This window comes from Capsicum annuum, chromosome 1 (genome assembly GCF_002878395.1).
Source record: "Capsicum annuum cultivar UCD-10X-F1 chromosome 1, UCD10Xv1.1, whole genome shotgun sequence".
Taxonomy (NCBI): Eukaryota; Viridiplantae; Streptophyta; class Magnoliopsida; order Solanales; family Solanaceae; genus Capsicum; species Capsicum annuum.
The window spans coordinates 49771989-49785385 of NC_061111.1; the positions used below are offsets into that span (position 1 = coordinate 49771989).

At 34.7% G+C, this 13397-nt stretch overlaps 2 protein-coding genes across 2 annotated transcripts; one reads left to right on the top strand and one right to left on the bottom strand.

Moving 5' to 3' along the window:
* Positions 1-1477: 1477 nt before the first annotated feature.
* LOC107873814 (serine/threonine-protein phosphatase PP2A catalytic subunit) lies at positions 1478-9894 on the top strand. Its single transcript, XM_016720751.2, has 11 exons — positions 1478-1862; positions 3110-3166; positions 4020-4103; positions 4948-5019; positions 5563-5634; positions 5807-5847; positions 7095-7161; positions 8053-8244; positions 8337-8426; positions 8504-8611; positions 9381-9894. Exons 1-11 carry the CDS (start codon positions 1740-1742, stop codon positions 9444-9446), a joined length of 972 nt encoding a protein of 323 aa, XP_016576237.1. The 5' UTR covers positions 1478-1739; the 3' UTR covers positions 9447-9894.
* Positions 9895-10006: 112 nt separating this feature from the next.
* On the bottom strand, positions 10007-13383 carry LOC107873803 (phytoene synthase 2, chloroplastic). The gene is made up of 6 exons (XM_016720743.2): positions 12912-13383; positions 12338-12388; positions 11672-11844; positions 11343-11578; positions 10833-11025; positions 10007-10737 (listed from the first exon to the last, which is right to left on the bottom strand). The coding sequence occupies exons 1-6, from the start codon at positions 13243-13245 to the stop codon at positions 10573-10575; spliced, it is 1152 nt and encodes a 383-aa protein (XP_016576229.2). The 5' UTR covers positions 13246-13383; the 3' UTR covers positions 10007-10572.
* Between the last annotated feature and the right edge of the window lie 14 nt (positions 13384-13397).

The window sequence follows — 13397 nt, forward strand, 5'->3', positions numbered from 1 at the left end:
CTATTGGTCCCCCCTCTTTCTCATTCTTTTATTTTTTTTTATAATTTCAAGAATTGTATATTTGTATATAAACTATGCAATATATATATGTACACACTCAATATAAATTCTGCAAACTGTATATATACAGATATATAGTTATTTAATATACACTATAATAATATACAAACATCCAGATATACTATTGAAAAATAAATAAATGTACATATACAATTAACAACTTATACATATATGACTTACATAATTGACATATATGCCTTATACATATACGACTTATTCAATTGACTTATACATATACGACTTATACAATTATATCATATATACAATTAATATACAATTTATACATATGCGCATATATATACATATACAATTAACAACTCATACATTTATAACTTATATAATTGACATATACAATTGACATTTATGACTTATACAATTGACTTACACATATACTACTTATACAATTACATCATATACACAATTAATAGACAACTTATACATATACGCATATATAATTGACACATAATATATAATTGATAACAATTTAGTTGAATTGAGAAAATAATGATTGAACTAAGTTATCTCAATCAAAATTTATGATAGAAAGGATTGCAAAATATATATATATAAAAATAAAATTAAATCTAATATCAAAAATACTGAAAGATTACCTCAAATCTTCAATAAATATTCTAAATGGATTTTATGTGGTGACAAATCCGCAAAAAAGGTTCTCCAAAGTAAAATCAAGGATGATATCTTGAGGTATTAAAGTGATTTTGAGAGAAAAATAAGGAGAAAAAAAGTTGAAGAAGGTCTCCAGAAGAACACTATTATGATGTGGCCAATGTTGTTGTTTCTTCAATGTAAAATCAAGGCTATTAGAGTGATTTTGAGAGAAAAATAAGAAAAAAAAAAAGTTGGAGAAGATATCTTCAATAATCGTGCGTTTTGATGTTCCCATTGTTGCTTTTTTTTTTTGGCCAATAGAAACAAAAAAAATAATTTTAAACTACCAAATAACTATAAATTGTAATTTTTTAAAACATTAACCATACCATGTAATTAATATATTATTTTTTCTATAATATATAATTTTTTCTTTTTATATTAATATTGGGCTTTATATTAATTTGTTTCTAATGGACAAATATTATAGTTAAAGGCCCAATGATATATAGTTATTTTCTGAATATAAAAAAGTAATAAAAATAATTATAAAGTAGATTATAAGCAATATTTTTTTACATATAAAAAATTAAAATTTTATATATATACATATATATTATGTCGGTTTGATTTGATTTTATTTTTGTTAATACCAAATCAAACTAAGAATGATTGTTTTTTTTTTTTTTTGCCAACATCAAATCAATTAAACCAAGTCATAAGTCGATTTTTTCCCTCGATTTGATTTGATTTAGGTTTGATTTGTACACCTATTAGTAGGTATAGTATGTGAAGTATGGTACGTGAACATCAAACAAAATAAGTAAATTATTTACAATAAAATATAGTTTTTTGAAAAAAGAAAAAGAAAAAGAAAAAGAAAAGAACAAAAATAAAGTTAAAGAGGACTCCCTCGCTCCTCCCTCTCCTTCTCCCTTTCTTTGTTTTCATCACCACCACATTTTCCTTTCTCAATTTATAGATGTGTAAACAAAGAATCTAAGATTTTTATTTTATTTATGTTGTAATTGTTGTAAAGTTGCAATCTTTTTTGCACTTTTGTGCCTTTTATGAAGGAAAACTTCAACCCCATAACAGAAAAAATGAGCTTGGATCCAGTGGTATCTTCTCAAGGAAATCTTGATGAGCAGATTTCTCAGCTTATGCAGTGCAAGCCTTTATCTGAACAAGAGGTGAAATTTTTCAATTTTTTTTGTTCCGTGGGGTTTGCATTTCTTGATAAAATATTGCAAGTTTTTTTAATTTCTTGATTTATTTTGTGATATGGTGAATTGATTTGAGAATCTGTGTGGTCATTTTCTTTTTTCTTGAATCTTGGTATTTTTGCTTTTTTTTGGTTCCTTATCCTATGTGGGGTGATGTCCATTATTTTTTTGTTGAATTGATATGAGTAGTTTTCAAATGTTATCCAAAATGAAGAATTTGATGAAACCTACTATTATTTGAGATTAAAAAGTAAAGCTTTAAATTCTGGTGATAATTGTTGATACATATAGATTTAAAGAGTAAATTGTATCAAGGCAGTATTTTTCTCCTTGGCAATGCAAAATGAAGACTTTGTAAAGTTTGTACCTTTTTTTAGCACCCAAAGGTGTGGCCTAGTGGTCAATGAAGTGGGTGAGAGCCATGAGTTCTCAGGTTTATATCTGCTAACACTAGGGGATTTCGTCCTATCTTTCCTTGTCGTAGCCTCGGTGGATAGAGTTATTTGTGGGAGGTGGCAGGTATTTTGTGAAATTAGTCGAGGCGATCGCAAGCTGGCCCGTACAGCAAGGTTATCAAGAAAAAGAAAAAAGTTTGTCCGTTAGCTTAAAAAATTTAACTTTCTGAATGATTGATTAATTTCAGTCTTCTGATAATGACTTCCGGCACAAATTATAGCTCTAAAGCAGTGAATTTTATTTGAGACAGAGTATTTTTGTTAATAAGGAATAAGAGTCTCATATGTTCTTTTATTCACAACGTCAAGTGGAAAACTTGGTTAGGTCTCGCTGTTCTTTACCTCAAAGTTATGACTTGTTTTTGACAAACAATGGTTTGTTTCATCGGGTTACTTTTGTCTGCTGAATTGTCTTAATTCTCTTTTCTTAAAACTATCCAAGATCCTAATGGATTCATGTGTCCGATGGTTAATCGTGCCAAAAGAAACTAATTTATATAGAAGTTTGTTGCAATACTTGGCTCTTCAGCTGGAATTGATTTTCAAACTTACATTTGGGATAGCCCAATGAACATTCTTCAATCCTACTTGTTAAGTTTCCGAGCTTACAACATTTGAGCATGTCTTTGGACGCTCTTCTCAATGGCTTGTTGCATGTAGTCCTTCTTTCTTGTAAGGTTTCATGCGGTGTTTGTCATAAAGGTGTTATATTTATTAACCTGCAGGCTTTTTATACTTATTTTATTATAATGTCACTAGGTAAAAGGATTATGTGAGAAAGCAAAGGAGATCTTAATGGATGAAAGCAACGTGCAGGTACGATACTTTTAGTGACTGTTTTCTCTGTCTATTTTGTGCTGTCTTTCATCTCCTTGGCACGGGAGGAAGGAGGTAAGCCTTGGTCTAGACTTAAAATTCTTCTTTGTTTCTGAACTAAGACTTGAATTATGCTTGTTAATCACTTTGTGTTGAAGTTTCAATCTGTAAGAAATATGGTCTTGATCTGTCTCTGCACGGATGTTAGTGGAGAAATTTCATAGCCTATTCTCTTAGATACAATGATTGCGTTACTCAAGCCGACATTCTCGCTTTCGCTTCGTCCACCACCGCTCGCGCGGAGGCTTGTGTTTGTTTTCTTTATTTAAAGAATTTGTTTATTTCTTCGACATTATTATAGCCTATGTTTTTCCGGACTCCTAAAATGTTGCCACAACTGTGCCGGATTCTTCAAAAATGCACTACTTTTGTAAGATTCAACACGCGCCTATTGGCATTTTTGAAGAGCATCTTAGATTATAGCAGGAGTGTAAATGGGTGGTCTGATGTTAGAGAATTTTCTTTATAAATATAGTCATCCTAGTATTCTATGAACTCTTATTATCTCCTCTAGATTGTTGAAGCTTTAGTCCACAAACATTTAATCCAGGCTTCAGCTTACCTTAATATACATAACATAGTAACTGATCTGGTTTATGTGAAACTATCTGATACAAGATCATATTGATGCATTGTATCAGCGATAGAAATTAAATGATGTAAATTATTATCTGATCAGCTTAAGAGATCTCTCCAACTTGCATATTTAACATGTGTATCTTGTTAAGAAAGATTTAGATGTGCATGAGTATTTGGCTGTAGGATTGAATTGTCTTAACTTTCCCTGTTGCAGCCTGTGAAAAGCCCTGTGACTATATGTGGTGATATTCACGGCCAATTCCATGATCTTGCTGAGCTTTTTCGTATTGGTGGGAAGGTACCTACAGTTTTTTGTCTCTTCCTTTTTGTTTCTCTTTATGGATGCTTGGATAAGAAGAATTGTCTTCTAATTTTTCATTCCTTGCTTGATAGAAATGAACATCTGAAACCATGTTAGTGATGAACATATGAAAACACGTTAGTCATTTGGTTGTAAAAAACTTCTCTCTCCCTCCCCATCTCTGTCCCTCTGCTAAAGGAGGAAGGTGAAACTGTTCTTGATATTATTTGTAGAGTGATAAGCAAGAGTGGATATATACTTGTCTATATATCGAAGTATTGGTAGGTATAGGTAGGTTGGGGTTATCAATTCACTTCCTTTCTTGGTAGCAATGAACATTTGGAAACATGTTAGTCATTTGGTTGGAAAAGACAATATCTCTGCTGAGGACGGAAGGTGATATTATCCTCATATGATTTGTAGAACGACAAACAAGGGTGCATATATTGTTATACTAGTGAAGTATAACTTTATTGCCGTAATCAACTTCTTTCTCCCTCCGAGGATAGGTCTTTGATATAGTTCCATCACATAAGCTGTGGGCTAAACAAAGCCATTTGTAAGGGAAGGATTAAGGACGTGATAACCTTGGAAATCTTATGAGATGGTTAATCATCTGCTTAACAATATGCCAGGGCGTGCTAATTCTTATGGTTAATGAGCTATAAACTATGAAGTGCTACTTGCAAAGAGCAACAATTGGGTTTTACATATTACTGTGGTGAATTTGTTGGTAATTTTTCTCTTTTATTTTGTTAAATTTGTAATGCTTTTACTTTAATGAAGGTGATGTTAGTTGAATTTCTTTTTCTAACGTGTCCTGTTTTTGTTTTACTTGCAGTGTCCTGACACTAATTATCTATTTATGGGAGATTATGTAGATCGTGGATACTATTCCGTGGAAACAGTATCGGTGAGTTTTTTTTTAATATAATTATACCTCCTAAAATCAAGTGCCACCAGATGTTTGGAGTTGCATTTTCTTGATATACAATTATTATACCTCCTAAGGATTTATTTGTGTTACAATTTTTAAGATAAGGTTAGTACTTAGTAGTATTTTATGGTGCGCTGATGATATCTCATTTTTTTATGGCAAAGTTGTGTCATGCTTACTTATCACCTTCCATAACCCCTGACATTACTTTTCCCTACTAATCGTGTGTACTTTTGGGGAAGGTGCAGACTAAGAGAACATTCTATGTTTTCCACTAAAATCTGAGGTGTGTGAACCTTTCACTGGTATACTATTTGAGTGAAACTGGTATACCTCATGGGGTCTTGATTGACATTTCTCTTGGATGGGTGGTTTATATGGGGTCTTAGCATATGACACTATAAAATGCACACCATTGCAGATATTAAGAAAAGCTCTTTACTGCTTTAATAGGTGCCAACTTCAATTGGCTCAATATCATCTGAGCTATCGTGTCATTTGACTGTTTATTGTTTGCAGCTTTTGGTGGCTCTCAAAGTGCGGTATCCTCAACGGATTACAATTTTGAGGGGAAATCATGAGAGTCGTCAGGTAAATATAATCATGTTCAGATTTCAAGATTTTATTCTTTACATCTTGCCATCAAATGGATGCCTTTTCTCAGAGAGTTGCATTGAGAATATTTGTTCATTCTTATTCTATTATGGATTAGGTTTTGGTTTAAACATGTTTTGACATCTGATTGTCTGTTTGTATCTTGCAGATTACTCAGGTTTATGGATTTTATGATGAATGTTTACGAAAGTGAGTCCTCCCACACTGTACATTTTGTGGGTTACATTGTCTCATAGCTTTTTCTTTATTTCGGATGGGTTGGTGTAACTGTGTACATCTGTTCAATTAGCTTATTTCTTCATAACCAGCACTCATTTTTCCATTTGAATGTCTGTCTAAATTCTTTAATTCTATCATCTTATAGACGTTTATGGACACGCTATTTACAGATAGAATCATTTACACATGTACAGATAGTAGACATAATGCCTGCATGTTATAACGTAGTAGTTTTTAAGATGTATCCGCATGCAGTGGTTTTTGAACTTCAGAAACAGTTACTTACCATGAGAAATTCAAAGTTCGGTACGGGTTCACACTAGAGTGCTATGTTGAAAATACTACGTATATAAAGCTGCTGGATTGAAATTGGTGCTCCCCCGTATTCCATTTGCTTGTCATTTTAAGAAACAAAGTTTGAAAAAAAAAATGAAAAATTATGAGAAAAGCCAGTATGTAGGTTTTTATTCAGGAGCTGTTTAGCGATGTGCTTAAAATATTAGTAAAGTTTCAAGGGAGTGGGACAAACGTGTCAAATGTCCCACGAGAAATCATTTGAAAGTAGGAGTAGCTTTACTAGTTAGAATTCTTGGAGAGAGGAGATTTCATGTTCAAGAGGTACCTAATTTGGGACAACGCGAAAGGGAAGTGTGTTCAGCAAATGTGGGAAGGATTACTTGTAGCTAGCGCACTAGATCAACATCCATTACTTGGATAAAAGAAGAATTAAGTTATGCATCCAAGAGTATTGTCTAGTGGTCAATGTAGTGAGTTCGGAACCTTGAAATCAGGTTCAAATCCCTATTCCCATCTGTCAAAGCCTTGGTGGACAGAGGTACCCGGTACCTATGCTGGTGGGAAGTAGCAGCCACCCTGTGGATTAGTCGAGGTGTGCAGGCTGGCCTGGGCACCATGGTATTTAAAAAAAAAAACAGAATTACACTATAAACTCAACAGAATCTTGACATACTCCTTTTAGTAAGTTTAAAAGGATGCATATAATCTAGTGTCTCTGTAATTTCCTTAAATCTACCTTAACTATTTTTTAATGCTAAAAGCGTGAGTTAGAATCTTTTAACAGTGTAGTCTCTTTTCATTAACTTAGGTCAGACTGTTCTGTAATATTCCTTTTTTCTTTTGGCGTGATTGTGAGTTCATGAGAATTTGAGTATTATACCTGCAAATGTGTGCTGATTGACTGCATTTGAACTTCACAGATATGGTAATGCCACTGTGTGGAAGACTTTCACAGATCTGTTTGACTACTTTCCTCTCACAGCTTTGGTTAGTATGCTTCCCTCAGTTTTCCTACATTGTGAATCCTATGCACGAGTATTTGTTTTACATTACCTTGCATTCATGTCTCTTCACGGTTCTCTCTTTTTAGCAAATGAATTTTGCTGTTGATGCTGCTTAAATCTTGCGATACGGAAATTCAAAGACCTTTTGATATTGTTATGTAACTGTATTGGGATGGACTTGATCTTGAATACCAATTCATTGTGTTCTAAGTTGCATTACACATCCCGTGACTTGCTTTTATGTACTTCTTAATCCAAGAGGGGGGCAATAGTAGTATTAGCAAACCTCGAAGTTTCTGCATTGCTGTTTTTCCTTCAAAAAAATGAAAGGTTTGATATGTCTGAATATTCCTGAATTTTGTGGGATGAAGCAGTATTACACTTTCGAAATTATCAATTTATAAATTTGTAAATTGCTGCAGCTTCGTAGTTTCTAATACTAATAGTGCCCCTGTCTGAATGTTTATGAGATATGTAAGCATTTTGCCAAATGCATTACATTTAATCATTTGTTTAAGACATGATTCATTAATCCATGTTTGATGGAGACGTGTTGCTAGTTGACATGTCATTAACTATTCAAAGAGTTCTTTTCTGTCCCTCCCCTCCCTCCTGGTGAAGAGGCCAATGGGAAGAACAAATAATTAGTATGACCATGCGTTTTGCCTTTAGATTGTAAAATCGATTAGCGTTGGTACCGACATGCCAACCATCACCATTTTCGCAGTTATTGCAATATTTTCTTGTTATTTCAAAATGGAGTTTGGTATTCTTTCTGTATAATTCCAGGAGGGAAAATATGCCTCCTGTGCGTTTCTTTTTTTATACCTTAATTCTTGAAATTTGTATGATGGTTTACTTGGAATCTTTCTAGGTTGAATCTGAAATTTTTTGCCTCCATGGTGGTTTGTCTCCATCTGTTGAAACTCTTGATAATATACGTAATTTTGATCGCGTCCAAGAAGTTCCACATGAGGGAGCCATGTGTGATCTTTTGTGGTCTGATCCTGATGATCGTTTCGGGTGGGGTATTTCACCCAGGGGTGCTGGATATACATTTGGCCAAGTAACTTGCCTACTCCTCATCACCTCATTTTTTATACTGACGTATGTAGCAGTTCGTATGAACTTGATGTCGTCTTATTTGCGTTGCAACAGGATATATCTGAGCAGTTTAACCACACCAACAACTTAAAACTAATTGCAAGAGCGCATCAGCTGGTTATGGAGGGATTCAATTGGGCCCATGTAATTATTCTATCTATATACTTTATATGTGCAAGTTTCACCCAAGAGAGACTGATTTAAACAATTTCTTGTTGCAGGATCAAAAAGTGGTTACCATATTTAGTGCCCCTAATTATTGCTACCGCTGTGGGAATATGGCGTCTATCTTGGAGGTTGATGATTGCAATGGCCATACATTCATTCAGGTCTCTCTCTCTTCCCACCCCCACCCCCCTACAATATCTCATTCAACTTCTATCTTTCAAGATGGCATACAGCAACTACCATTCAATTTCAAGCAAGTAGGGGGATTAACTATGTGAATCATCACTATCCATGTCGCTCTATTTAAGCCCATTTTGGTCCAATATTTTATAAAACAACAATAAAAAGTTAAAAAACTGCTACAATTTTTTTGTATTTATAGCTTGCTTGGCAAAGCTTCCAAAATCAGCCTATTTTGAGAGCTCTTCGGAAAAAAATGTTTTTGGAGGGTAAACACATGATTGGCAATCAATTCGAAAAAAACTTTTGCCAATTTGAGCAACAAATTGTGCTTGGCTAAACTTTCAAAAAGTGCTTCCAAGCAAAAGGTAGTTTTCTCTACTTATGAAAAACACTTCTGCTACTACTCACAGATACTTAATTGTTATTCCTAGAAGCTTTGGCCAAACACCTCAACTTTCTAAAATGAAGCGCTTTTGGTTTTCCAGAAGCTTTGGCCAAACATGTTAGTATTGGTCTGTAATGAAGCAACTTGATCCAAAAGATTCCTAAGACGTTGGATCTAAAGTGGACATACTAATATGGCTAAAACTTGATTCCAACTAATTTGTATTGCATATATAGAACTTATTCCATTACTCCATATTTTTCGTATGTTCTATCCGAGTAATTTTGCTAATAGCATGTGGTAATTTGAAAAATTCTTGTCCATGATGTTTGAAGTAATTTTTTTCTTTTTCTGTTTTGCAGTTTGAACCAGCTCCTAGGAGAGGAGAGCCAGATGTAACGCGAAGAACACCAGATTACTTCTTATGATCAAGCTGCACAAACTTGGTGATTTTATCGCAGCAGTTCTTGCTAAACTGGTCTATATTCTGTGACCTTCTTGGAAGTTCTATAGTTATTACAGCTATAGTATCTAGATACTGCAAACTGCACGAAGCATGTAAATCGGGCAGGTGATGCATTCTTCCTTACATACAGTTCTCCTGAAACTTCACGAAAATGCAACAAAGAGACTGCAAAAACTTGTGAAGGAGTCACTATGCATGTATCCTGTAAACAATGATTAAATAACCCTTCTCTCTTTTCTTCTTATAGTATTTTTTTGTTACTAGCAGAAAGGACCATCATTTCATTCCCTGATTATTTTTATCCCCCTTGCAGAAGGACGATAACTCTCGTGTGAGCTCTGTAGAGACAAGACATTTTTTTTACCTTAAAAATGGGTGCTTGAGTAATTTATAATCTTTCACCTTGCTCAGTCTGCACTCTTTATTGATTCTGCTAAGTGGTTATATTCATTCAAGTTGCTAGTTTTCTTATTCATCATATTAGGGTTTTTGGCCCACGATTACGCCTCAATTCTGAACAAGTTGGAGTTGGTTATATAATTGCGATTTGCACATGGTATGTTTTGAAGTTCACATGTTTTGTCTACGTGAATCTAACCTAATAAACTTCCATGACACAATAACATGTGTGTATGACTTGATTCTATTTATACTTGCAAATTCAAGACAAACTTGTAGCTTCGTCTTTGGTTGTGCTTCTCTTCAGTTTTTCGAGATTGAGTTGGTGTTCAGTCTACTTCTAAATAAGTATTCCGCTTTGTTAGTCTCTTTCTTCGGCAAGTGTACTAGTTGACCGAAAAAGCCTATCCAAAAGCCTATGTAAGTATTCAATAGTTGATACCCAAGCTATGTAGAGAATATTATTTCTTTCTTTATCAATACAATAGAATAATCGATAAAGTTGTTATCATGTGATCGGTTAAAGCTGTGGAAACAGTCCCTTGCAGGAATTGTAAGGAGAGGTTGCGTACAATAGACCCTTGTGGTTCGACCCTTTCCCAGACCCCGTGCATTTTAGTGCACCGGGCTGCCATATTAATATACAATAGTTTTTCTTCCTCATTAAACTATTTTCTTGTATTTTTTGTCTATTGAATGGCCAAACTTGGCAATGATAGAGCTCTAGCATATGAAACAGGTAAAGTGGCCAACTTTTTAGCCCTTCCAACATAAGCTCTCTTTGTCAAGTTATCATAATCATTCTCTTCTATTGCATCCAATATCTTCCTGTACAATATTAAGGATGACCAAACCTACAAAATCACAACACATACAATAAACTTATCAAGATCTCAGTCGAGAGGCAAATTCAAGATTTGAAGTTTACGAGTTTCTAAAGTGAACTTACTGGCCAACGACTAGCTTTATTAAGATGAGAAGCACCCTCCTCAGCAAGATTGAAGTAAAATCTTGCTCTTCTGATCTGCTCCTTCATGAATCCTCTCCATTGATCTGTCACATTTCTCGCGAAGACGTCCTCGTCGCGTATTCCATACTGTGCAAGTTCATCTTGTGGCAGATAAACTCTTCCTCTCAATGCACTATAAACATATCAACAGCAAAATGGTTAGATAACTGTGACAAGGGCTAGTCAAAGAGAAGGACCGACAAACGTCTAAGCTGACAAGCTTCTATAGAAGGGACACACATGAGTACATGACACCTTAGACAAATCTCACATCGGATAAAAAGAAAAAAAGTGAAGAGCTTCATAAGGCATAACACAAATTCACATGGTACACACACTTTAAGTGACAAATCTGTGAGGCCTGTTGGACCAAACTGGACAATACATGCCCATGGGCTCGGATTGTGACAGTAATGTAATATGGGAAGTTGGAATTACAGTTTAACTTACTCTTCTCCAACATCTCTGAGGATGTTAGTAAGTTGATTCCCTATGCCCAAATGAAGTGCTGCATTATATACAGTTTGAGCAGAAACAGGACATTCTGGTGCAATTCCCATTATTGGTACACTCATTAGGCCAACTGTTCCAGCCACACAGTAGCAATACATATACAGCTCTTGGAAATTCGCATACCGGCTTTTCCTCGTGTCCATTCTCATTCCGTCTATCATGTCCTTGAATGGCTATACATCATAAACGCGAAAAATTCATCTCAACATCTACAGAAGTTAAGTTTTTTTCGACAGGGACAAAGGGGATGTGGAAAATTTTGGTACCTTGATGTCTAAAGGGAACTTGCAAATAGTATCTGTTAAAGCAGCATCAAGCATGTCATAAGGTTTGTTCTTGAAAATGTCTTCTAATCTTTCTTCCCATCTATCAAGCACTGAGTTGTTCATGTAGTCAGCATTAGGGCCATCAACAAGTTCATCTGTCCTTCTGCACCATACTGAAATTAAAGAAGAAAGAAAAAAAGAACAATTTTCAGTTGGCGATACTAACGTGGTGTGATATTGTCTGCTATGGGCCAATCTCGCACGGTTAACCCAAAGAAGGGGTCATACTCATACCATAAAGAATACCACTGCACTTTATATGTAAGCTTTTCTTTTCTTATTTTCTACTAATGTAGGGACACATCCAATAATCTGTCCTTCGGACTAAGTTCCACATGACCTATCACCTCGTGGACTTTTCTGGAAGTTAGTTGTGTCAACCACGAGGATTTATGGCCACCAAAGTTCACTGTCTTCCTTTTTGTGTATGCGTCTTGAAAGCTACGGTAAGGATAGTAAACAAGTCTTTAGACGGGCGTAGCCACTAAGCCAGGCCCTACGATATCACTCCACCATCTCGATACTCTATCGCGGAGTCATTGACTCTGATACTAGTTAAGGCCACGTAATTTAAAAATTTGAGATCATTAAATCACTATATCTTACCATAGATAGCCCATATTGCCTTTTGTCTCTCTTCAGTCATCAGCTTAGTCCCTGCAATATGATCAAATTGAACATTATGTCATATTTAATCCAAGAATGAAGGAAGTTGGAACAACAAAGATCATCTCTCATGATCTATGCTACTCAAAGACTTTGCACCCGTGTCGGTTCCTCCATGAATGCATTGTTTTAGGAGTATCCAACAGACACAAGTCGACATTTTTGAAGAGTCCGGTCAACATAGCTCTTGATTGAAAGTCTTAAACCAGATGGTTTTATAACCATCAAAATGAAAACTTTGAAGCCATAAATTGTTCAAGAAAGAGATATCTATTAGTACTATCAAATATTTCTTGATATTATACTATTTGTAACATGTCAATCTTGACAAGAAAGTTTTAGCATATTCTGAAATGATGTTGCACCCGTGTCGGTTACTCCAAAAATGCACTGCTTTTGGAGGATCCGACAGACACAACTCGACATTTTTGAAGAGTCCGAGCAACAAGAAAACATGGTCTTACAGCCATCAAAATGAAAACTTTGAAAACAGAAAGGGAATCACGAAATGAACCTAAGTAGAAAGTTTTAGCATATTCTGCACAAATCTTCCTGCATAGTTCATAAGCTTCATCAAGAAACACAGGATCAAAACTTGGATTTCTACAACACAACAAATCATTTACAACATGTGTTTGCTTCCAAACAACTTCGCGAATGCGTCGATGAGTGTAAGCAATTCCTTGTACTGATAACAATTCATCAATGGATTTTTCTTTCTTCTTAGGAGAAACTGTAAGAACTTCAGCTCTTATTAGTAACTTTCTTCTGCATTTTTGATATGAAAAGATTTCATTTCTTGCATTAATGCAAGAATTGGAAGAATAAGAAAGTGTTGTTGGACACATTTTTACAGCAACAAAAAGATTTGAAAAATAAGTAAAAAAAACAGCTCGATGCACTAAAGCTCTCGCTATGCGCCTGGAATGTTATGGATGTTATGGAGATGGTACTTTATATACAAGGAACTATTTAAACTTATCTAAATTATTAATAATTT

Excerpts from the sequence above, each read along its gene's own strand:
- LOC107873803 (XM_016720743.2), bottom strand. The coding sequence starts at position 13,245 with ATGTGTCCAACAACACTTTCTTATTCTTCCAATTCTTGCATTAATGCA. Across the intron at positions 11,845-12,337 it reads GGCAATATGGGCTATCTATG|TATGGTGCAGAAGGACAGAT; the intron begins GTAAGATATAGT and ends CTTTAATTTCAG. Across the intron at positions 11,579-11,671 it reads AGTTCCCTTTAGACATCAAG|CCATTCAAGGACATGATAGA; the intron begins GTACCAAAATTT and ends TATGATGTATAG.
- LOC107873814 (XM_016720751.2), top strand. The coding sequence starts at position 1,740 with ATGAAGGAAAACTTCAACCCCATAACAGAAAAAATGAGCTTGGATCCA. Across the intron at positions 8,245-8,336 it reads CTGGATATACATTTGGCCAA|GATATATCTGAGCAGTTTAA; the intron begins GTAACTTGCCTA and ends GCGTTGCAACAG. Across the intron at positions 8,427-8,503 it reads AGGGATTCAATTGGGCCCAT|GATCAAAAAGTGGTTACCAT; the intron begins GTAATTATTCTA and ends TTCTTGTTGCAG.